Source organism: Sciurus carolinensis, chromosome 11 (assembly GCF_902686445.1).
Source record: "Sciurus carolinensis chromosome 11, mSciCar1.2, whole genome shotgun sequence".
Lineage (NCBI taxonomy): Eukaryota > Metazoa > Chordata > Mammalia > Rodentia > Sciuridae > Sciurus > Sciurus carolinensis.
The window spans coordinates 49,139,354-49,166,278 of record NC_062223.1 but is presented as its reverse complement, the minus strand read 5'-3'; the positions used below and the strand labels follow the sequence as shown (position 1 = coordinate 49,166,278).

The window sequence follows — 26,925 nt, the reverse complement described above, 5'->3', positions numbered from 1 at the left end:
TGATAATACTTTTATACTTAAAATTTTAATTTTCATAAGCATTTACTGTATATAAATTGTGAATGTTTCCTTACCTTATCTTGTCTAGATTGATGTTAGGGCAATTCAAATTGCTTTTTTAACTTTTTCTTTTCTTTTTTTTTTTTTGTTTTCTGTTCTTTGTAGGATAACTTCCTTCCTTCCTTCCTTCCTTCCTTCCTTCCTTCCTTCCTTCCTTCCTTCCTTCCCTTCCTTTCCTTCCTTTCCTTCCTTTCCTTCTTCTGTTTTTTTCTTTTTGGTTCTACACGTTTAAACTGGGAACTCACATGTACCAAATGAGGGCTCTATCATTGAGCTACACCTCTAGCCTAAGGGCTATTCTTGAAGTTGTAATAATTAACTAAAATTGAAAGATATAAAAATCCTGGAATAGGGATTGAAGATATTGAAGTGAATGATCTGGATTTTATTTATACTTCATTGTAAAGTAAAGGAATTTATCTTTCAAGGACTGTATCTTCCTAAAACATTTTTTAAAATACATTTAACAATTGCTAATGGTCTCTTTTCAACTTAAAAATATGGTCTTTTTATTAAATAATAGTACATGGATGTAAATCTGTGATATATTTCCGGTTTTATGTATAATGCTGTAATGTTTAATTATGAATTCCAAGTGTAACAAGCAAATGGTGTGATATATTATGGAAGGTTTCTTTTGGCATAGAAATATTTTCAGAAGTAACCACAATTACATGTCCGAGAGTAGATAAATTTTTGGAGAAGCAATGTTAGTTTATTATTAAGCCTATTTTGACAACTAATATTCAGAAAAGAGCTTAACATTGTGTTCTGTATAAAACATCTTAACAGTAAAGTACTGGTTGTTTTGCTCATTTTTCTCTTTCTAGCAAAAGTAAAAATTTTTTTTGAATTAAGTCTTATGTTTTAATATTTATTATTTTCCATGAACCCATTTCTGACCTCTGTTTGATATACTCCGTGTTTATATGCTTGAAGCCTTTTTCAAAATGATTAACCAGATCATCCCAAATTATTTGCATTATGTTGTTTTACTTCAAACATAGGCAACTAAAGTTTCTTCTGTACTTATTTCTGTATCTTTTCAACATTGGGTATTTATTAAAAGATCATCTTACCTGTGTCTTGTAGTATTTTCTCTTAGGACTACATTGTATAATGCATGGTATTCTCATTATGAAGGCATAAATGTTGTCTGATAATGAATGATAGTATACTGTATACCTTGGCATAAGTAAGAGATTTTCAGGTTTTAAGTAATTATCCACCTATTTTGGAATCTTTTCCTTTTTTTTTTTTTTTTGTAACAACTTTCCAAAATTAGAAGTTGTTGATTTGCTGATATTGAACCAGTCTTATATTCCTGGGATTACAAAGCCCTACATGCTAACAATATTATTATTTTTACATATTATTGAATTTGATTTGCTTACATTTTTGAGGATTTTTACATCCATGCTCATGAGCATTATTAATTTATAATTTTCTAATAATGTCATTGGTTTGTATATCAAAGTAATGCATCTCATAATTGAAGTGGGAACTAGTCACTCTTCTACCTTTTCCTGGAAGAGATTTTGGAAAATTGGCTTCTTCTTTAAATGTTATGTAGAATTCACTAGTGAGATCATTTGGGCCTGGACTTTTCTTTGTTAGATGGTTTTGAAATGCAAATCCAATTTCTTTAATATACACACATCTTTTCAGGTTATCTCAGTGCTTTCCAACAGGGAGAATTTTGAGCCCCCTCTCTAGGCATGTTTGGTAATGTCTGAAGAAGTTTTTGGTTATCACAACTGGGTGGAGGGCTTGTCAGGAGTACCGCTAAATACTCTGTAATTCATAGGCTAGTCTCCTAAAACAAATGTGGCCCAAAATGTCAGTGGACTCAAGACTGAGAAATCCTGAATATTTCTTTGAGTGAAGTTTAAAAATTTGACTTTCCCCTTATTATTTCCTTCTTGTCCTTTTGGTATCTATAAGATTGTAGAACTTCATTATGTAGCTTTTTTTTTTCTTTTTATGACTGCTTTTATTTAATATCCTAGGCTTTTAGTATGACTTTAGGAAGGTCAAGCTTTTAGCCTGGGAATATGAAGGCCTAGGACATTACTATACATTAATGTAACCTAATAAAGTGTATGCTTATGCTATACTAAATATATGAAAACATTTCCTTCTATAACAAATTACCTTAGCTTAATTTTTTTCCTTTATTAACTTATAAATTTTTTAACTTTTTGATCTTTTGTGATAGCACTTTACCTAAAACACAAATTCATTGTATAGTTACACATTTTCTTTATATCCTTGCAGGGAACATTCCTCAAGCTTATTTGACATCAGTTGCTGATAACAATGGTTTAAATAAATCCAACAGTCTTGATGGGGAAACTGAGGAAATGGTAAAGACTCGCCATGGATTGCAGGCCTTTGCAGTTACTGAGGCTGAGCTATGAGCTGAGAGGAAGCCTTGCTCAGCAGGCATCATGGCAAGCTGTGATGTGTGTTCGCCCACCTGTACTGCCTCGCCTCATGCTGTGTGCTGGAGTCTTGCCCTTCCCCCAGTCCTTTGTCTCAGACTTGTTGCTGGACAGAATCACTTAGGGATACTTGGTATGTTTATATTAGTACAACATATAGCTTACCGATAGGATGATTCTGTTATGTTTTAACAAGCGTCTTAAACTGATTGGATACTATGCCTATTTATGTCTTCTACAATCATAAGTAAAATTAGATCTGTGCCTTCTGAGCCTGGTCTCCGATGTCTGCGTTCTTTGGATGACATCGTCGTTCTCACCCTCAGTGCGACCTCCATTCAAAATAACTACATATCCACATTCTATATATTTTTTTTTTCTTTTTCTATTTTTAGTTTCTTATTCTTATTTTTTTAACTCAAAACCCTTTTTATTGTTAACACCACTAGGGCATAAACATGAACATTATCTTAGACCTACCTAGAGTCAGGATCATCCAATATCACTGTTTTCTACCTCCATATCTTGTTCCACTTGAAGGTCTTCAGTGACAGTAACATGTGTGGACCTGAAATTTCTTGTGATAACAGAGCATTCTTCTGTAATAACTCCTGAAGAATATTCTGAGGCTTATGTTGAAGAGGTATCACTGTTTTCAGAAATTTGTCCATGTGGTTTGCTTCTTTTTTCACCATAGATTTGTTGGAAGCATCATGAACATTCCTCACTATTAATAAAAACCTTCGGGGTTGGGGTTTATGTTTTCAGACTTTTAAAGGAGCTTTTTGACGTCTGCAAAAGCTTCAGTTAAGCTCTTCACTATGAATTTTTTGGGTTTTCTGGCTTCTTTTTCTTCTCCTGCAGCTTTCTTGTCTTTTGCCTTTTTCTTCAGTTATACATTCATTCAGTGATAGGAATTTTTCAGCTTCATTCTAATCTTATGGGATTACTGTGGTAGGTATGGCCAAACATTGACTGAAATGTTATTATATGGCACAAGACTGCACTAAATTCCACTGTATTTTTAACTCATTCTTAGTAAAATATAACATTGTACTTCTCACTGAATTTAGAAGCTTCTCCTCCATAACTCCAGATTCTTTAAAAGTATAAAGATAGTTATACAGATGTTTATACAACATCCCCATCCTATAATTGATTTTTTTATTGTTATAATTGTGATTTCAATAGATTGGCATCCCCCAAAATTTGACTCTGTGTATTGATTAAATATCTTCAGTATCACTCTGAAAAAAGAAATTCACTGAAAAAATTATTGTAACTGTATATTCATATTCCCATGCTCATGTGTTTGTATTTCATCATGTCATTCTATTTTATATTGCTCCTCTTGGGTTCATCAGGACCTCCAAGACTATTAATGGGCGTTAAATCAAAGTCCAAACTCTTTGACAGTTAAAACTTCTACACCGTTTCTAATGTATTATTTCTAATGTTATTTTCTATTTCAATATTTTTTCTTAATCAGATTTATTCATTTGCAACCTTGAACAATCCAATCATTGTCCCCTATACGTCTTCCCTTCCTTTTGCATATTTATTAGGTATATCTTCTTCCATTCTCTAAAATAACTGTTAACTTCCTACAGACTACACTCTTTTGATGACTTTGACTTCTTTATTCAGTGGTTGAAACTGTTACGATAACATGACCAAGCACGACAAAATTATGTAAATGAGTTGAGCTCACAGAAGACAAAGACATTTCTTTCTTCTTTTATTGTTTGTTCTATTTAGTTATACATGACAGCAGAATGCATTTTTATTCATTGTACATAAATGGAGTACAACTTATCATTTCTCTGGTTGTACATGACATAGAGTCACACCATTCCTGTAATCATACGTGTACGTAGGGTAATGATGTTTATCTCATTTCACCATCTTTCCTTCCCCCCTTCCTCTCCCTTCCCCTCATTTCCCTCTACACAATCCAACATTCCTCCATTCTTACCCTACCTCCACCCCATTATATAGCAGCATCTACTTACCAGAGAAAACACTGGACTTTTGCTTTTTTGCAAATTAAAACTATCCTAAGATTTCATCTCACTCCAATTAGAATGACTATTATCAGGAATACAAGCAAAAATAGGTGTTGGCGAGGATGTGGAGAAAAAGGTATACTCTTACATTGCTGGTGGGATTGCAAATTGGTGCAGTCACTCTGGAGAGCAGTATGGAGATTCCTTAGAAAACTTGGAATGAACCCACCATTTGACCCAGTTATCCCACTCATTGACCTATACCCAAAGGACTTAAAATCAGCATATTATAGTGACACAGTGACATCAATGTTTATAGCAGCTCAATTCATAATAGCTAGATTGTGGAACCAACCTAGATGCCGTTCAATAGATGAATGGATAAAGTATATACATAATGAAATGGTGTATATACATAATGAATATATATATAATACATGGTATAATGTATATACATAATAAGTGGTGTATATACATAATGAAATACTACTCAGCCATAAAGAAAAATAAAAATACGGTTTTTGCAGGTAAGTGGATAGAGTTGGAGAGTATCATGCTAAGTGAAAGACATTTCTTGTAAGGAAAACATATTCTTTGTGAAAAAGAACATGAAAACCATAAACCAAGTCAAAGACTAATAACATAATTAAGAATAAAATTTTTATTAACATGATTAGCTAATTGATTGTAGTATAATTATTGATTCTGGTATTATGTCCTTTGAGTTAGCTGTCCACTTTGAAAGTTGCATAAAGTCTTCCTGGTCTGTTAAAAATTGACAAATTTCAGACTTTTTGTTTCTAGTAATATGGTCAGAGCATCAATATAACTAAATTTGCCCCATTTGCTAATTCATTGTCCTGTATGGAGTTATGTTTAATCCAAAGTGTTAAGTAGTAGTGTGATTAAATATTAAAGGGAAATAATAAAACCTTTAAAAGTAAAGATTGTCTGGTAAACTATTTTTTCACTTTGGACTTTAATGAAAAATTAATCCAAAGATGTTGTCTTGATTTGAAGAAGTATAGCATAGGCACAGTAATTATAAAATTTTCTTTTTTTTTTTTATTGTAAACAAATAGGATACATGTTGTTTCTCTGTTTGTACATGGCATAAAGGCATACCATTTGTGTAATCATAAATTTACATAGGGTAATGTTTGATTCATTCTGTTATTTTTTTCCCTTCCCCCCCACCCCTCCCACCCCTCTTTTCCCTCTATATAGTCCTTCCTTCCTCCATTCTTGCCCCCCTCCCTAACCCTAACTCTAACCCTAACACTAACCCCTCCCACCCCCCATTATGTGTCATCATCCACTTATTAGCGATATCATTCGTCCTCTGGTTTTTTGAGATTGGCTTATCTCACTTAGCATGATATTCTCCAGTTTCATCCATTTGCCTGCAAATGCCATAATTTTATCATTCTTTATGGCTGAGTAATATTCCATTGTATATATATACCACATTTTCTTTATCCATTCATCAATTGAAGGACATCTAGGTTGGTTCCACAATCTGGCTATTGTGAACTGAGCAGCTATGAACATTGATGTGGCTGTATCTCTGTAGTATGCTGATTTTAAGTCCTTTGGGTATAGGCCAAGGAGTGGGATAGCTGGTTCAAATGGTGGTTCCATTCCAAGTTTTCTAAGGAGTTTCCACACTGCTTTCCAGAGTGGCTACACTAATTTGCAGCCCCACCAGCAATGTATGAGTGTACCTTTCTCCCCACATCCTCGCCAACACCTGTTGTTGCTTGTATTCTTGATAATCGCCATTCTAATTGGGGTGAGATGGAATCTTAGTGTGGTTTTGATTTGCATTTCTCTTATTACTAGAGATGTTGAACAAAAATTTTTCCATATGTTTGTTGATTGCTTGTAGATCTTCTTCTGTGAAGTGTCTATTCATTTCCTTAGCCCATTTGTCGATTGGATTAGTTGCATTCTTGGTGTAGAGGTTTTTGAGTTCTTTATATATTCTGGAAAGTAGTGCTCTCTCTGAAGTATGATTGGCAAAGATTTTCTCCCACTCTGTAGGCTCTTTCTTCACATTTCTGATAGTTTCCTTTGCTGAGAGAAAGCTTTTTATTTTGAATCTATCCCAGTTATTGATTCTTGCTTTTATTTCTTGTGCTATGGGAGTCCTGTTGAGGAAGTCTGGTCCTAAGCCGACATGTTGAAGCTCTGGACCTACTTTTTCTTCTATAAGATGCAAGGTCTCTGGTCTGATTCCGAGATCCTTAATCCATTTTGAGTTTAGTTTCATGCATGGTGAGAGAAATGGGTTTAATTTCATTCTGTTGCATATGGATTTCCAATTCTCCCAGCACCATTTGTTGAAGAGGCTATCTTTTCTCCATTGCATATTTTTGGCCCCTTTGTCTAGTATGAGAAAATTGTATTTATTTGGGTTTGTGTCCGTGTCCTCTATTCTGTACCATTGATCCACCTTTCTATTTTGGTACCAATACCATGCCGTTTTTGTTACTATTGCTTTGTAGTAGAGTTGAAGATCTGGTATTGCGATACCCCCTGCTTCACTCTTTCTGCCAAGGATTGCTTTAGCTATTCTGGGTTTTTTATTCTTCCAGATGAATTTCATAATTGCTTGCTCTATTTCTGTAAGGTACATCATTGGGATTTTCATTGGAATTGCATTGAATCTGTATAGCACTTTTGGTAGTATGGCCATTTTGACAATATTAATTCTTCCTATCCTAGAACATGGGAGATCTTTCCATCTTCTAAGGTTTTCTTTAATTTCTTTCTTTAGCGTTCTGTAGTTCTCATTGTAGAGGTCTTTCACCTCTTTTGTGAAATTGATTCCCAAGTAATTTATTTTTTCCGAAGCTATTGTGAATGGGGTAGTTTTCCTAATTTCTCTTTCTGAAGATTCATCGCTTATGTATAAAAATGCCTTAGATTTATGTGCATTGATCTTATAACCCACTACTTTACTGAATTCACTAATGAGATCTAAAAGTTTTCTGGTGGAAATTCCTGGTTCCTCTAAGTCTACAATCATATCATCAGCAAATAGGGATAGTTTAAGTTCTTCTTTTCCTATTCGTATCCCTTTAATTTCTTTGGTCTGTCTAATTGCTCTGGCTAGAGTTTCAAGGACGATATTGAAAAGAAGTGGTGAAAGAGGGCATCCCTGCCTTGTTACAGTTTTTAGGGGGAATGCTTTCAGTTTTTCACCATTTAGAATGATATCTTTTTCTGATATACCACTGAAGATTTTCATTGAAATTTAAATATCTTCTTTACTTTATCCTTTAATATATCTTACATTTTTAGAAAGATTTAAAAAACATTAAATGTGAATTAAAAACAAAATTTGCACGGTTTATACCAAAGCATCTCAAAAAATTTGACTTGGTAAGAACAAATTTTAAAAATACTAAAACATATACCCAACCTGTAAACATTGTATTCTTATTCCCTATTATTCAGCTATTTAGAGAAAAAGAAGACTGAATTATAATACTCCATGTCAGTATGTTTTGGATGTATGTATTGGAAAACAAGAACAAATTAGAAGGACTTAAATTTTCAAACCTCTTCAAAAGTCAATATTATCTCAAACCAGAATATCTAATTAATGCAATTATGAATAAACCAAGGAACCTCCCACACACACACACACACACACACACACATCCGAAGAAGTACTGGGAATTAAACTCAAGGCCTCACACATGCTGGACCCTATATCCCCAAACTTTTTTGTTTTTTTGAGTAAGATCTTGCTAACTTGCCCACACTGGCCTCAAACAGGTAGTCTTCAGGCCTCAGCTTTCCTCCCAGCTGGAATTCTAGTCCTCCACCATTGTGCCCAGCCCCTAACAAGTTTTTACATAAATTAACCCATCTGTGGAAGCTATTGTTATCTTAAATGGCTCAGCTTCAACAGGTTTTTCAGATCCTTTTGTCTTCTGATGGCACACTTTGCTGTAATCTGGAGGTAGTGTTGTAGGTTCATGCACCCCCAGCTTCTGTTTTTGTATAGAAACCACAGTGCCCGATCACCACAGGCCACTTCTTTATTTATTTATTTTTTACAGACTACATTTTGATTCATTGTACACAAATGGGGTACATCATTTTGTTTCTGTGGTTGTACACGATGTAGATTCATAGCATTCGTGTTATCATGCACGTATGTACAATCAATAATGTGAAAAGAGAGCCTATAGAATGGGAAAAACTCTTTTCCACATGCACTTCAGATAGAGCACTTATCTCCAAAATTTGTAAAGAACTTAAAAACTTTACACCAAAAGTACAAAGAATCCCAATCAATAAATGGGCCAAGGAACTGGACACTTTACAGAAGACATAAGGTGATTAATAGATATATGAAAAAGTGTTCAACATTTCTAGTAATTAGAGAAGTGCAAATTAAAACAACTCTTACAATTTCGTCTTACACCAATTAGAATGGCTGTTATCAAGAACACAAACAATAATAGATGTTGGAGAGGATGTGGGGAAAAAGGTATACTTACATTGCTGGTGAAGTTGCAAGTTGGTGCAGCCACTCTGGAAAGCAGTGTGGAGAATCCTCAGAAAACTTGGAATGGACCCACCTTTTGACCCAGTTATCCAGCTCCAGGGTTTATACCCAAAGGACTTAAAATTAGCATACTGCAGGCCACTTCTTCATTCCAGTTTTGCCACAGAAGAATCAAGTGTACTTAGCATCCTGGGTAGTTTCAGTTTTCTTCTGCATTTTCTCAGGTAACACACCATAGCAAGTCCATATTCACAGAGTATCTGGACTTTTTTTGTTCATTGAGCCATGTCAACACAGGTGTGAGTCCAGAGAGCTAAATTCTTTTTAATTTCTCATGCCATAAATGCTGTATCATTGAGAGTCTCCAATGAAAGCCCATCTTCCAACTGAAGATTTCTGTTGGCGTTTCTTCCTATTCATAACCCATGAAGTGTCTTTATTGTATGCTGAATTACTTTTGTATTTAGTGAAAAATTTTGGAACTCAGGTGTTTTGTGAATAATTATTTTCCTAGTTAATATTCATTTTACAAATAGCGTTATTCATTTATATAGCACTGAATGTATTTTCAAATTTCCTATATAGTCTTATTTGAATATCCCAGTAACCTGGTAAACTAGGATGGCATATTTATGTTCTTATACACATGAGGAAATTGAGCTTCAGAGAAGTTAAATAACTTGTCTAAAATTTTATGGTGATTAAATAATAGATTCTGGATCAGAGAGTTTATATTCTAACAGTAAGTTCCTATTTTTTTTAACCCCTGTGCCTCATTTGTATCATGTTTTTTTATTCATGTATGATTTATAAGTCATAATGGCAATTTGCTCTTAAAGTATATTTATTTATTTGTTTGTTCATTACTGGGGATTAAATCCAGGACTCTTTACACTTAGCTACCTTCCCAGTCCTTTGTATTTTTTGATACAGGGTCTCCTACATTGCTAATGCTGACCTTGAACCTGTGATCCTCCTGCCTCAGCATCTTGAGTTATTACTGTGCTTGCTAAAAGTAGATATATTATTGAATCTGTCTCTTTTCATTGTCTTGAATAACTTTAAAAGCACTTTTTTGATTCATTTCCCCTTACTACAATTAAAATGGTCTCCTTAAATTTTACTTTCTTACATCTACCCCACACAAGGATTTTGTGGTGGTGTAATATACTCTATTCTGAATTTAAAACTTACATGAACTTGACTCACATGTGTAAACAAGTTTACTAAGATGGAAGTTCCTGTTCATCTGCCCTTGTTCATGAGTGCGTGTACATGTGTGTACATGCATACACTACTAAACTGGATGTTAGCACTTATTTGTATTAATCCGCTTTGATCTGTTTAATATTAATATTATTTGGAATTTAAGTAATAGAAAATATTGTCACTCTTTAATGCTTACGATAAGAATTTAATACTAAAATCATGGTGAAATTGCCATCATAAAAAGATTTGTGCCAAAAAATGTTTTGAAAAGAGCATTTGCTAAACACATTAATTAAAAAACTCAATATTGCACTGTTTTCAAATTAATTTTCAAAAATACTATGAACAGTCAACACAGTAATAATTCTTAAAAGCAACTATTGAGCATTCTCATTATATGTTCATGAGAGTTTATTCAGAAAGCGTTTTTTGAATTTCTTGATGTTATAGATAAAAACAATTTTATTAAAAAAAAAAACCCTGATAGGTTGACATTATTTTTGAGAACTCTTTGAAATTAGGCTTATTGTGACCACCTGTGCCATATTTTAAGCCAATTGCATTAATTCAGCTGTTCAATGTGCAAGCAGATTAAGTGGCAGTTCCACTGTACATGGCTTGTACATACAATTGAAATTCAAACCATGGTACAGATAGATAAGAATGAAAACTGTTCATTATAGAGGTCTTTTACCTCTTTTGTTAGAGTAATTCCTAATTTTATTTTATTTTATTTTTGAGGCTATTGTGAATGGGGTAGGTTTCCTAAGTTCTCTTTCAGAGGATTCATTACTTATGAATAAAAATGCACTAGATTCATTAGATTGTTGATTTTATATCCTGCTACTTTGCTGAACTCATTTATGAATTCTAGAAGTTTTCTGGTGGAATTTTTTGGCTTCTCTAAATATAGAATCATGTCATCTGCAAATAGTGATAGTTTGAGTTCTTCTTTTCCTATTCGTATCCCTTTAATTTCTTTGGTCTACTTGCTCTGGCTAGAGTTTCAAGGATGATGTTGAATAGAAGTGGTAAAAGAGGGCATCCCTGCCTTGTTCCAGTTTTTAGAGGGAATGCTCAAAAATACTACACTGAGAATACAAATAATCCAGTCAATAAATGGGCTAAGGAAATGAGCAGATACTTCACAGAAGATCTACAAGCAGTCAACAGATATACGAAAAAAATGTTCAACATCTCTAGTAATAAGAGAAATGCAAATCAAAACTACCCTGAAATTTCATCTCACCCAGTTAGAATGGCCATTAGCAAGAATACAAGCAACAGTAGGTATTGGCAACGATATTGGGGGAAAAGGTATATTCACACATTGCTGGTGGGGTTGCAAATTGGTGCACCCACTTTGGAAAGCAGTATGGAGGATCCTCAGAAGACTGGAATGGACCCACCTTTTGACCCAGCTATTCCACTCATTGGCCTATACTCAGAGGACTTAAAATCAACATACTACAGAGATGCAGCCACATCAATGTTCATAGCGGCTCAATTCATAAGAGCTAGATTGTGGAACCAACCTAGATGCCCTTCAATAGATAAATGGATAAAGAAACTGGTGTATATACATAATGAAATACTACTCAGCCATAAAGAAGAATAAAAAAATGTTATTTGCAGGTAAATGTATAGAGTTGGAGAATATCATACTAAGTGAAATAAGCCAATCCCCACAAACCAAAGGTCATATAATTTCTCTGATAAGTGGGTGATGATACATAACGGGAGTGGGGGAGGCAAAAATGGAGGAAGGATGAATTTTATAGAGGAAAATTAGAGACGAGGAGGGGGCAGGGGGGAAGGAAAGAGAATGAGAAAAGCATTACCCTATGTACATGTATGATTACACAAACGGTGTGATTCTACTTCATGTACAACCAGAGAAATGAAAGTTGTACCCCATTTGTATACCATGAATCAAAATAAATCAACTGTTCATCACAAAGAATGAATGCTTCCAATAATTTAATTTATTACAATTGAAGAACAGAAAGATGAGAAAAATAAATTTTGGTATGACAAGTAAAGATTTCTTTTGTGAATAGCATATAGTTGAAGCTACAAGATGAAATGTTTGCAGAATTTGGACAGAATGAGTCATAGTAACACCAATATTCTGATACAGTAGGAAAAGAGATAAACTTATTGCAGTGCATTGATTGTTTTGTTTGTGGTATAACTTTTATGTTTTTTTGAGAATTTTTTTCCTTTTACATAAACCCACATAATAGTTACAAATAAAACAAAGTAAATGCTTAGCAGACAGATACTCAACAGAGCTTGACAAAAATAAATCAAGGGGTTTGGTACAAAAAAATGTTAGTTCAAAATATTAGCTAACTATTAGGTTGGCCTTCTATGTTCCAACTTGTTTCACATCTACAAATGCTTCAGTGTGATACATATTTACTTGTCAATTTATTACTCAAACTCTATTCAAAGCCTGAGACTAGTCAATGATAGTCTTGAATGTTTAATTCATTGCACAATAGTAGAAGAATAGCTTGCCATAGCAATTACAAACATTTCAGTGACATTATAAAGTAGATGACTCTAGTGATACAGGTTTATCTGTGTGTATATATGCAGATATATTTTTTGTTTTAATCAAAATTTCCAAATAAACTTGTCAGACAAACTTAATTGTCAAAAATTACAGTCAAAGGAACTCCTGTGTTGCCTTTAAAATATGTGAGCCAACTGGACTTGGAACACAATATTCTTAAAGACTGTGTCATATAATTGGTATATATAATGAAAGTCATTTTTTTACAAGTATCAGAATTTTTTTATTACAGTGATCTTAAAATATCATTAGATCTTAATGTTTTCTAAGCATGTTGAAAAATCAACTTCTTTTTTCCCTCTGCTGGAGATCCAACCCTGAACATCCTACATGCTAGGCAAGTGTTCTACCATCTCCCTCTCTCAAATATCTTTATTGATGAATAATAATTATTAGAATAGTGGGTTTCATTGTGGTTTATTCTTACATGTACATAACATACTTGAATCAGTCTCTCTTCTCTTTTGTGTGATCCTATCCCCCCATCCCTTTTTATTTTCCTTATTCCTTTTTTGCAGTACTGGGGATAGAACCTAGGGCACTAGTGAGCTATATCCCCAGCTGGGTTTTATTTTGTTACTGTTTGGTTTTGGTTTTTGAGACAGGGTTTCACTAAATTGCAGAGTTTGGCCTGGAACTTGGAATCCTCCTGCTTCAGTCTCTTGCTAGGATTACAGGAGAGCACCAACAAGCCCCACTTGAAATCCATTTTTTATTTCTGGTTTATTTTTTTTCTCTTTCTCTTTCTCTTTAACTTAGACATGTGAGAGTAAACATTCTGACCTTTGACTTTCTGGGTCTGGATTATTTCACTTAGTAAGATGTTTTCCAGTTCCATCCGTTCATTAGCCAATAACATAATGTCATTCTTTATGGCTGAGTAAAACTCCATTGTGTAGGCCACATTTTCTTTTATTCATTCATCTGTTGGCAGGCACCTATAATGGTTCCCTAACTTGGTTATTTTGAATCATGCTGCTGTAAACATTGGTATGCATATATTATGGTAGTATGCCAGATTTTAGTTCTTTTGCATAAATATCAATGAGCTGGATCACATGGGGGTTTCATTCCTAGATTTCAACTTTTTTTGATCTCTTCAGAATCTTTATTCAGTAGTGCCCCCCACTTTACTACTTCAAGTTTACTACACAAATTATTTTGTTCCCACATGAAATTCATAAACCTCTTTATTTCTCTATAATGCCTGCACCTTTTTATACTTTTCATTTTCTCTCTTCAGGAGTAAGAAATTGCTCTTTGGCCTTAATGAGACTAATTGGGAGGTGGCCAGAGAGGGGAGGTCTAGAAAGAAGGGAAAAGAAATGCTTGTCTTATTTCTGCCTCTATCTTTTAATTATAATACCACCTCATGTTTTCTGAAGTAAGTGGCTCCAGTGTACTTCTCTGTGGAATGGGATTATTTTATCTGCCTGTATGCTACTATAGGAATTAAATCAGATCAACTTTTTAAAGTGCATAGCATAGGAAGTGCTGGAACCTAACAATTGCATTACAAAAGGTTTCTGTTAACCTCTAATTTATCCAGATGGCATGTTTTGTGATCTTTTATTTCTCCACCCACAGTATTTAATTGGTCTGTTTTACCTCTATAAAAAAGCAAAGTAGATAGCAGTACAGGGTTAAGAGAGAGAATTATTTTTGAAATCTGTATATGTTATTTATTAACTATGCTTAGACAATTTACTTAACCCTGTCTAAACTTCCCTTTTCTCCTCTTAAAATAGTGTTAATAACTGTTTATATAGCTTTTAGAATTACTCAGTTATATGTGTGTGTGTTTGTGGGTATGTATAAAATGAATAAATGATGCAAGTAAAATGTTTAGCATTGTGCCTGACATAAAGTAAGCATTCTGTAAATGTAACATACATTGCTTTTACTATTGTTATAATCCTCCATTACTATTGCTATTGCCAATTCAGCTTCTTCTTGTCCCTTATCTGAGTTCTATTCTAAGAGCAGAAACCTCCAGCTCCTCTGTTTCTCCTACCCTACTATCTATCTATTACTGTTGACAGTTAATCTTTCCTTTTCTTCAGATACCCCTGTCTCTGTCTTTCTACTTAAAAAAAAAAGAACTTCAGTGCTTTTTTAGTATGTATCAGACCCTGAGTTTTAGGATTCTACCACTGGAGGGGATATAAAAGAAAAGAAGGAAATATCTCCAAGCCTTTCATTTCTAACCAGAAATAATAAAATAATATAAATTATGTATTGTGTCCCCCTTTTAGGACTGCCACAGTTTAACTTCACACCATCTTCCAGCATGATTTCCTAGTTTATCTATCTCACTGGGGTATTACATGGACTAAACCAGGGAATATGTCACAATACCTAACTGTATCTGGCACATACATGGAGAGTGTTAATTTCTCCATTTGCCTTCTCTTCCTTTTTCTCCTTTCCACCCTCTTCTTTTAGTAAATCTTGGATTCTGGTAAAATATTTTCTTCATATTCATGACACATTCTTTCCCTTGTCTATACCTTTTTTAAGCTTCATTCCTTTTTACTTCTTCAGCAGATATTTACTAACTGTATTCCATGTGTAATGTATTGTGTTATATTGTGCTTTTTACTAGATCTAGACAAATATCTAAGGCACATTCCCGAAGAATATTTTAGGAAAGAAAAGTGTATTAAAAATGGTAAGACCACAGTGAAAACTACATGAGAGCAAGGACCATGTTTATTTTGGCCTATTGTATTTCTAGCTCTTAGAACAATGCTATAGGTAATTTAGTATTCTCGTAATGGAGAATAAAATTTGAAAGAGATGTAATAAAGCAAAAAGGAAGTGAAAGCATTAGACAGCTTGATATATTTAACAACTTCACATATTTGACGGCTAGAAAATATGTTACAAAATTTGTGTAGATGATTGGAAAGAAGTGCAAGGGTCAAAATAGGAAAAACTTTTTCCATTATGCCTGGAAGTTTGGACTCTATCTTGTGGCTTTGGAGAACCTTTGAAGAGATTTAAATGGGGATATAATACAAAAATTTTACTTGAGAAAGGATATTCTATTAGCAATGTGACAAGAAGAATTAAAAGTGAGGTTAAAGGCCTGGATATCAGTTGTAATCTCACTGCAATAGCAAAGCACAGAAATGTTGGACCCTAAGTTAAAAGTGGGGGTAGAAAGATTCAAGACATTTATGTGGTGAAATCAACATAATTTTACAACCAATGGAATTTGGACAATATAGGAGGGTGAGAGGATAGACGGGTATCTGGGTTCTGCACAGCTTCTAAGGTCCAGTGGAAGTATAACCTCCTTCAGTTTAGTCCCTCTTACGCTGACTGGTATAAACTTTTGTTTTTTGACTTCCTGTAAATGTTATTTGTGCCTTTCTTTTTTTGCAGATTTCTTTCTGCACATGTTAAAGTTATTCATATGCATTTCTAAATACCCTTATGAGAGTGAAGGCTAATATGCAATATCATTACATTACCTCCTTTGGTCCTAACCACACCTGAATGCACAATAAATATATAGATTATTAATTAATGCCATCTATTTTAATTAATTCTTGAAAAATGCAGAAAGTTAAGTATGTGCTTGGCACATTTCAGTACTTCAAAATGAAAATAGTTGCAAACAGGTGAATTTTAAATGAAAAAAATTTAAGCATTTTAATGCTAAAATTTCAAAATTAGCAATTGCCAGAAAAGAAAATATTCATACAAAGAAATTACAAAGTAAAATCAGGCCATATTGTTTCCAAATTCAGATGGGAACTTACTATTAAAAATCTTGCACAGATTGGAAATGACTAATCAGCATTAGGAAAACAAAACTGGAGGATCTGCCCTCGTACTGCTATGGCTAAACCTTTTCTTGTCCAATTTTAACAGTATCATTCCATTGTGAAAATTTCAGTGATGAGAACTGTTGGATTGAAAATTTTTAAATTAAAGGCATGATGATCTTGGGCAAAAGTCTTGATGTTTGTCAGTCCCCATCTTCAGAAAGGAGACTAAGCTGAGTTTTAAAGGATGTCAAATTTGAGAAGTATAAAGATGTAGAACTAGATTATACTCTAGGAAGATGTATGTATAATAAAAGCATTAGACTTGAATTATTTCTCTGCAATAATTCTTATGTCATCCACTTTCCTTTTTTTCTATCTCTCCATCCTTTCCTCTATTTCTTTCAGAAAGAACACGAAGTTTATACTTGGTGATTCATGGAAGTTGCTTCCTCTCTCTAGTATAATATGATCTTAATCAAAGCACATAACCTCCATGAATCTGAGTTTTCTTTTTTGTAAAAATGGGAATAATTCCACATATCTATCTGCCCTCACAGGACTCTTACTAGATAAAATAGGAAAACATTAGTGTTTGGTAAACCATAAAGCAATTTGCAAATATAGACTTTATTGATTTAATGCAGAGACCAAGTAGCACAAGAAAGATCACAAGTTTTAGAGCCACATCCACCTATATTCAATTCGTGTGTGTGCCTCCTATTAGCTGAGTGCAGTCTGAATTTACATATATTTAAAATTTTATAACATCTACTTTGTGGTTATAGATAATCTTTATAAATTCTATTAAGTATACAGAGGTGCATTCTCATTTCTTCTTAGATGCAATTATTGAAGTTCAGGGTTATATATAGTAGTTAAGTAGAATAATCAGAATAAATTTTTGGTATAAAATATGAGATTGATATTTTTAGATAAGTTATGTCAGGTAAGGTAATTATATATTATCTTGCCATTTAAGTGGGTGGCAATGGATCATAACATGAATTTAATATATGTTTGGTGTATAAGATACACATTTGAAATACAGGTATAAATGAGTATCAGAAAGATTCCTTTGAAACTTTCCAATGTATTTATTCATGTGCATTTGTTTTATTATTTTTTAAATTTGTTCTTATTAGTTATATATGACAGTAGAATGTATTTAACATATTATATACATATATGGAGTATAACTTCTCATTCTTCTGGTTGTACATGATGTAGGATTACATTGATGTAATCATATATACACATAGAATAGTAATGACTGACTCATTTTACTATCTTTCCTATTCCCTTTCCCCCTCCCTTCCTTTCATTCCCTTTTGTCTAATCCAGAGTACTTCTGTTCTTCCTACTAGGTTAGCCCTCACCCTCTTTTTATGAGTTAGTATCCACGTATCAGAGAGAACATTCCACCTTTGGTTTTCTGGGATTGGTTTGTTTACTTACCATGATAGGGTCCAGTTCCATCCAGGTACCAACAAATGCCATAATTTTTATTTTTCTTTATAGCTGAATAATATTCCATTGTGTATATATACCACCTTTTCTTTATCCATTCATCTGTTGAAGGGCACCTAGGTTGGTTCCATAGTTTAGCTATTGTGAATTGAGCTGCTATAAACATTGATGTGGCTGCATCACTGTAGTATGCTGATTTTAAGTCCTTTGGGTATAGGCCACAGAGTGTGATAGCTGGGTCAAATGGTGGTTCCAATCCAGGTTTTCTAAGAAATCTCCACACTGCTTTTCAGAGTGGTTGCACCAATTTGTAGTCCTATCAGCAATGTATAAGTGTATCTTTTCCCCGACATCCTTGCCAGCATTTGTTGTTATTTGTATTCTTGATAATTGCTGTTCTGATTGGAAGGAAATGAAATATCAGTGTAGTTTAATTTGCATTTCTCTAACTGATAGACATGTTGAATATTTTTTTCATATATTTGCTGACTGATCACATTTCTCCTTCTGTGAAGTGCCTGTTCAGGTTCTTTGCCCCATTTATTGATTGGGCTATTTGTTTTTCTTGGTGTTAAGTTTCTTGAGTTCTTTATAGATCCTGGAGATTAATACTCTATCTGAGGTGCAAGTGGCAAAGATTTTCTCCCTTTCTGTAGGTTCTCTTCACATTCTTGACTGTTTCCTTTTCTGTGAAGAAGCTTTTTAGTTTGATTCCATTCCATTTGTTGATTCTCGATTTTACATCTTGTGCTTTATGAGTCTTGTTAAGAAAATTGGTTCTTAAACCACGTGATGTAGATTTGGGTCTAGTTTTTCTTCTGTTTAGTGCAGAGTTTCTGGTCTAATACCTAAACCCTTGATCCACTTTGAGTTGAGGTATGTGCAGGGCGAGAGGGGTTTAATTTCATTTTGCTGCATATGGATTTCCAATTTCTCAGTACCATTTGTTGAAGATGCTATCTTTTCTCTGATGTATGTTTTTGGCGCCTTTGTCTGGTATGAGATAACAGTATTTTTGTGGGTTTGTCTCTGTGTCTTCTATTTTGTACCATTGGTCTATGTGTCTGTTTTTGTGCCAGTATCATGCTGTTTTCATAACTGTAGCTCTGTAAGGACTGGTATTGTGATACCTCCTGCTTCACTTTTCTTGCTAAGGATGCTTTGACTATTCTGGGTCTCTTACTTTTCCAAATGAATTTGATGATTGAGTTTTCTATTTCTTTGAAAACTATCATTGTGATTTTAATAGGAATTGCATTAAATCTGTATAGCACTTTTAGTAGTATGGTCTTTTTGACAATGTTTTTTCTGACTATCCAAACACATATGAGATCTTTCCATCTTCTAAGGTCTTCTTCAATTTCTTTCTTTAGTGTTCTGTAGCTTTCATTGTAGAGGTCTTTAACCTCTTTTGTTAGATTTACTCCCAAATATCTTAGTTTTTTTTTTTTTTTGAGGCTACTATGAATGGTGTAGTTTTTCTAATTTCTCTTTCAGTGAATTCATCACTAATGTATAGAATGCAATTGATTTATGGGTATTAATTTTATATCCTACTACATTGCTGAATTCATTTATGAGCTCTGGTAGTTTTCTGGTGGAGTTTTTTGGGTCTTCTAAATACAGAATCTTGTCACTGGTGTAGGGATAGTTTGAGTTCTTCTTTTCTTTAGGTATCCCTTTAATTTCTTTCCTCTCTCTAATTGCTCTGGCTAAAGTTTAAATGACAGTGTTGAATAAAAGTGGTGAAAGAGGGCATCATTGTCTTTGACCTTGGGTTTAGCATATATAGCTTTTACAATGTATGTATTGGTATGTTCCTACTATCCTGCTATCCCTAGTTTGTCTAGTGTTTTGAACATGAATGGATGTGGTATTTTATCAAATACCTTTTTTGCTTCTATTGAGATAATCACATGATTTTTTCTTTAAGTCTATTGATGTGATGAACTCCCTTTATTGATTTCCATATGTTGAATGAACCTTGCATCCCTCGGTTGAACCCCACTGATTGTGGTGTTCTATCTGTTTAATATATTTTTGTGTGCAATTTCCAGAATTTTATTGAGAATTTTTGCATCTGTGTTCATCAGGGATATTAGTCTGAAGTTTTTTTTCCTTGGTGTGTATATGTATGGTTTTGTCTACTTTATAGAATGAATTTGGAAGGGTTCCCTGCATTTGTTATGGAAAACAAAAACAAACCTGACCAGGCTCCTATTTAATTATCAACTCGTATAGGTTAAAAAAATGTTGTTTTATGTCATATTAATGACGTCGGAGAAGGCAAAATCAAATTGAATTCCTTTTCAATTATAGCACTGGTGACAGGGGGCCACCCATGTGACCTAGATGACACTATTATATATGTTGTGCAATGCATATTTGAAGTTTAAAAGTGAAAGCTGATGACTTCAATCACCTATTAACCCAGGACACTTGGTTGGGTTCATTTGTAGTTTTGTTTAGTCTTATTTGACTACATTTACTTTCTGTATTATACTTGACTGGTAATAATAGATCCACCCCCCATGGAAACTTACTTGATTATTCCCTTGAATGAATATCAGTACTCCTTCAAGGGAATAATCATGATATAGTTTAAAAATTCATGTGAATTAAAATTATCATCTGTGATATTTTCCAGAATATTTTTAATGAGGAAGACTTTTAAAAAAGTATTGATTGGGCTTTTCTTGGATTGGGACAAGAAAATCATATGTAAATTATTTTATTTTATATACTCTTGATTTAAATCTAAGGTTACATCCAGACTTGGTGCCATAAAAGGAAACAAATTCTTAATTTAAATTATGCTGAACTCACAATTTTAAAAGTGAAGCAAAGTAGGGTATGATATTTACTTAACTCATAGAATCCTGAAATAAGTATACAAACTGGAAAAAGTGTATTTCATTTTGAGATTTTTGCATATACTCCTAAAAATGTAAAGTTACTGTTTAAAATGTGAAAACTGTAAGTAACCATAGCTTTTTATGTTGCTATTGATAAAGTACAAGATTTTTTAGTGGAAATTTTATATTGAAAATAATGCTTTTATATTTTTCTCACATTTATGTCTTTTGTATATCATATGTCTATCCATTTCTCAATTTTGATTCTCTGTATTATTCTTTCAGTAGCAGGCTATCTTTCCTTAGTACTTGATCAGAGGATGGAACTCAAAATGTTAAATAGGTGTCAAAAACTCAAAACAATTGTGCCCTCTTTCTGACCACTCTCCCTGAACCAAGGTGTTCCATTAAAGGAACAGAAATATTCAAATCCATTATGGGAATTTCCCTTTATTCATTATATTCATGAACTTTAGTGTGTGTGTGTGTGTGTGTGTGTGTTTAAATATTTTATGTCTGGCTGATAGGCAGGTTATTTGTCATTGTATTCAGTATTACTAGAGTAAGTTTTTTTTTTTTTAATCTTCAGGATAAACATGAAATTTATTGAAAGGGTCCATTCAACTAAGGTGGTAACTTTGAGGGGATGCACAGATAGTGTCTTGACTTCCAAATCAATCTCAGTTGACGAGTTTATACACACATATATTTCTTGTGGTCCAGATCTGGTATCTCACTCAACTGAGATCTGACTATTTTCTTTGGAGTGTGGCCAATTAAATAGCTTAGAAATAGATTCAGATCCTGTTAACTGTATTATGTATCTTGAATGATCCAAACATTTGAAGATACACACTCATATACACCTTATTCTGTTACCTTGGCAAAATTATTGGCAAAAATCCTTTACTTTCTAATGTGTCTTAGTTTAGATGAAAAATTATTTGTTATCTTGCCATTTAAGTAGGTGGCAGTAGATCTTCTTTTCTTCTTCATCCTCTTTTTCTTTTTTAACCATTGGGGAAATCTGAAGACAGTGGAATTTTGTGACTTGACATGATTTTTTTCCAAAGAAATATAACTACTTAGTGTCAAATCTATAATTTGCCTCAGGTGTTTTTATTTAAAAAACTTTGATCTCTTTCTAGGTTGTATTGTTTTATTTTCTATTTCTCAGCTTATATTTGATTTTTCATTTAATTACTTATTGTTAGGTACATTCATTCTCATTTATTCTTTCTGGTTTTTCTTTTTCTGTCTTCTTGAATATCTTTAATTTTCATATGAAGCATTTAGAACAATTGACATAAAGTAAATCACACTAGTTTTAAGCCATTTCCAAATGACAAGAAATTATTGGAAATATTGTTAGCAGCTGAGTGGTGGAATGCATTAAAAAACTCCACAACACTTTAGACTCAGCTCAGATACACACACACACACACACGTACACACACACACACCACACACCACACACACAGAAAACCACTTCCCTAATAGATATGTAAGGGGTATATTGTCATAGCCACTGCATTCATTCAGTTATCAAGTGACTGTCTTTAGTGTAAAACATTTTCAAGCAGAGTGAGAACTATTTATATGATTTTGGTTATTGTTATTTAGTTAAGTAACAACAAAAAAGGAAGGGATGGAAGGAGGAAGGAAGGAAGGAAAGGAAGAGAAGGAAGGGAAGGGGAGGGGAGGGGAGGAGAGGGAGGAGTGGGAAGAGGAGAGGGAGGAAGTGAGGAAGGGAGGAAGGGAGGGAGAGAGGGACAGAGGGAAGGAAGGAAGGGAAGAAGGAAGGAAGGTCTACCAGTGTGGACTGTTTGATGTTAGGGTCAAACGTAAGTTTGCCTTAATTAACCAAATTGTGTTAACAGTTGTTTTACTGATACTCTGGTCATTTTTTAGCCAGGTCTCATGTAAAAATAATTCAACTCTAGGGATGGGTAAGGGGAGGTAATGCAGAACGAATTCTTTAAAAAACATGTTATGTGCATATATAAACATACCACAGGGAACTTCACTTATACATAGATTGAAAGAACTAGTCAAATATAAACAAATAATAAGCAAAAGGAAGTCTAGTAAAGTAGAGGAAGGAATATGGGAAAGGGAAGGGAGGATGGGAAGGAAAAGGGGAAGGGATGAGGGGGAATCATGAACTAAAACTCCATACATGTATGAGTTTGTTGGGATGAATGTGAGCTTGATAGCCATTATTTCCAAGTCCACTATGCACCAAGATTTTTTGTCCTAGCATATCATTGTATTTACATTCGCTGCTCATTCAGTATATTGGGGCATATTGTTAAAGGTGGTGCATGACAGGAGAAATTATAGAAGATAGCAAACATTTCACCAAATTTGAAAAATAATAAATTTAAAAATTCAAATCTAGGCAAATTTTTTTCCCATTTGCTCTGGGTTCTGAAAGTCATTATGGGCTTATAGTAATTAAGATAAATGTTCAGAATAACTTCTATTCATTTTGAAAGGTAATTTTCTTTTTCTGTGTTGGCTAGATTTTTCTAGATATGACATTTGGTTCAGGAGGCCACACAAGAGCCATTCTACAGAAGGAGTCAGATATTACTCTGTATGCCTTAGACAGAGACCCGATGGCTTATGCAATAGCTGAACAGCTTTCCAAATTATACCCGTAAGTAGTACTCCTGCATATTTACTTAATTATGGTGCTGAGTTTTCAAGAGTTTGATTTACCATCTTGGAATTCATACTATCTTGTATGATGTTATATTTTATTCCACTAGTCTTTCCTCCTTTTTTCTCCAAAAGGAATTAATGTAAATAATATTTTTAGTGTCACTTAAAGGAATATTATTTTATCATTTTCTGAGTCTTAAGAATAATACAGGATATACAAAGAACTCAAAAACTTAACACCAAAAAACAAATAACCCATTCAATAAATGGGCAAAGAAATAAAAAGACATGGGCTAGGATTGCAGCTCAGTGATAAGAGCACTCACCTAGCATGTGTGAGTCCCTGGGTTCAATCCTCAGCACCACATAAAAATAAAATAAAGGTATTGTATCTATCTACATTTAAAACAAAATATTTAAAAAAAGAAAGAAAAAAGACATTTCTCAAAATACAAATGGACCACAAATATATGAAACAGTGTTCAACATCTCTAGGTATTAGAGAAATGCAAATTAAAACTATATTGAGATTTCATCTCAATCCAGTCAGAAGGGCAATTATCAAGACTACAAGTAACAATAAATGTTTGCAAGAATGTGGGGAAAAAGGTAAACTTATTTATTGCTGGTAGTACTGTAAATTGGTGCAATCATTCTGGAAAGCAGTATGGAAATTCCTTGAAAAACTAGGAATAGAACCACCATACGACCCAGCTATCCTGCTTCTCAGTATATACCCAAAAGATTTTAATACAGCATACTACATTGATGCAGTCACACAAGTGTTTATAGCAGCACATCTGACAATAGCCAAGTTATGTAACAAACCTAACTACCCTTCAACAAATGGGTAAAGAAAATGTGGTATATATACACAACCAAGTATTACTTAGCCATAAGGAAGAATGACTTTATGACTTTTGCCAGTAAATGGATGGAACTGGTGACTAATCATGCTAAGTGAAATAAGCCAGTCTCAAAAAATCAAAGGTCTAATGTTTTCTCTGATAAGCAGAAGCTAATCCAAAATAAGGGGATGGGGGATAAAAAAGAATAGAAGAAATATCAGTGGAATTGACAAAGGGAAATGAAGGGAATGGGGAGCAGGTTAGATAGGGAAAGACAATGAATGAATCTGACCTAACTTTCTTATGTAGCTATATGATATACTATAATGAATCTCACAATCATGTCCATCCATAAGATATGAATTAAAAAATAGGTCCCAGACACTTTGCTTATATAATGAATCAGGTTCTCTCTCCAAATAAAATAAATTACATAGACTTTTTGTTGAAAAATCACAGGTTTTGCTGTTTAAGTCCCTGAAACCTATCATTTGACCATAGGCTATTTCTTTTCTTCTAAAAATAATATGAGAAGGTAATTTAACAACATGGTACAATTTTTTTTTTAATTTTTAAGATGTTTCTTCATCTTTTGCAGTGTAACTTAGATGCGTTTTCTGTAAGAGCTTGTTTTACCTTACAAGGTAACTTACACCTTACCAGGTGTAATTATTATTATTTTTTTTACTAACAGAAACCTTTAGGCTATATATTCTTTTTTCAGTGTGCAGATGTGGAAACTATTAGTGGGGTAGATAAAATTGCTTTGCTAAAAAGCACACATGACTTAATGGGACAAACTCTATTCTGTTTGGAGTACGTATTCTGATCCCTAGTCCAATAATCTTACTTTATTAAAATTATACTATCTCAGCTCAAATATTAAAACTTTTTTATTTCACTGAAAAAGTTATTCCTTTGCCAAACAAAATAAGTTAGGTAAAGGACAACAAAACAAGTAAAAAAAATACACTAGGAAGAAGGAATTGATACAGATAAAAGCTAGAATTGTCAAAACTGAAAATAAAAACAACAAGAAGTAAAGTAGAAAAAGTAAAAGTAAGAAAATTCCAAGTGATCACTCTTGAAAATTGCAAAATCTACTTTGCAACCTGATAATTTGAACAAAATGTATGATTAAGATTGAGAGAAAAGACCAACCATAGACATTAGATAAGCTAATACTAACCAGAACAATTAACTTTCAAAACCTAGATGAAAAGAATAATCCTATCAAATTTAAATTAATATAATTGACTCAATTAGTATAAAACTTGAAAAGTTGTAACTGTAAAAGACATTAGAAAGGTTACTAAAAAACAAAAAATATACCCTGACCAGAATGGTTTTCAGTTTCCTCTTAGAAAAATAGGAGATAACAGTTCCTTTTTCACTGGTCCTGAAAGTAGATAATATCAAAGGTTTTTTACAGTTCATTTTATGCACCCAGCATGATTTAATACCAAATTGTGATAGAAAGAATATAAAAAGAAAAAAGTTCATCCTCACTGAAATATATAAATGAAAAAATTGGAAAAGGAAATACTAGTACATCTAATTCACACATTATTTAATTAAAAATAATACCTATGCCTTAATAAAGGTTATTTCAGGAGGACAGGAGTGATTTCATGTAGGGTTCTAATCAATGATAGATTGATAATCATGATATATTTCTATCCAGAATTTCTAAGTTGAACACAATGTAAGAAAACTATTTGAATGTAAAATATCATCTTAGTTAAGAACAAACAGCAGTTATTTCCTAAAAGTTAAAATGCTATTAAATACAATTTAAGTAAAAAAATTAGATGTAAATAGATTTAACTTCTATAGGCATTATTACTCAATATTATTGGAATGTTTGAATTATTGAATGTAATTAAGAAACTGTAAAAAAGTAAAACTGTTCTCTTTTTCATAATGATCTGATTAAATAATTAAATACCGAAAAGATTCATAAAATTAGACCAGGTGTGATAGCATACACCTGTAATCCCAGTGTCTCAGAAGGCTAAGAAGAAGGATCACAAGTTCAAGGCCCAGCCTCTGCAACTTTGCAAAAACACAACATGGTGTCTCAAAATAAAAAACAAAAAGGGATGGGGATGTGGCTCAGTGGTAATGTGCCCCTCAGTTCAATTCCCAGTACCAAAAAAAAAAAAATTTGTAAAATTAGTAAGATGATATGATATGATAAACAATCAATATTCATTCCATTCAAATGGAAATATCTAGAAAAGGAAATGGGAGAAAAATCCTCCATTCATGAAGGTATCTAAAACTACATAAAATATATATAAAAAGGGCAATGTTCCAAATGAAAGGAAGAGTACCTAATTTAGCGAAGAACATAATACAAGATCTCAATGAAAGGGAAGGCATATTTGTTTGGGTGTAGAATTAATATGATTTTAAAAGTCAGTTTTCCCCAAATTCACATATACATGTAATGCACTTCTAGGAAACATTTTGTTTCATCTT

At 33.2% G+C, this 26,925-nt stretch overlaps 1 protein-coding gene across 6 annotated transcripts in view; it reads left to right on the top strand.

Moving 5' to 3' along the window:
- Mettl15 (methyltransferase like 15) overlaps positions 1-26,925 on the top strand; it is a 261,551-nt gene that overhangs the window by 73,406 nt on the left and 161,220 nt on the right. For all 6 annotated transcript variants that reach the window (XM_047518341.1, XM_047518340.1, XM_047518338.1 and 3 more), the window contains exon 4: positions 23,452-23,588. In XM_047518341.1, the coding sequence (XP_047374297.1) occupies positions 23,452-23,588 (137 nt within the window). The remainder of the gene's footprint in view (positions 1-23,451; positions 23,589-26,925) is intronic.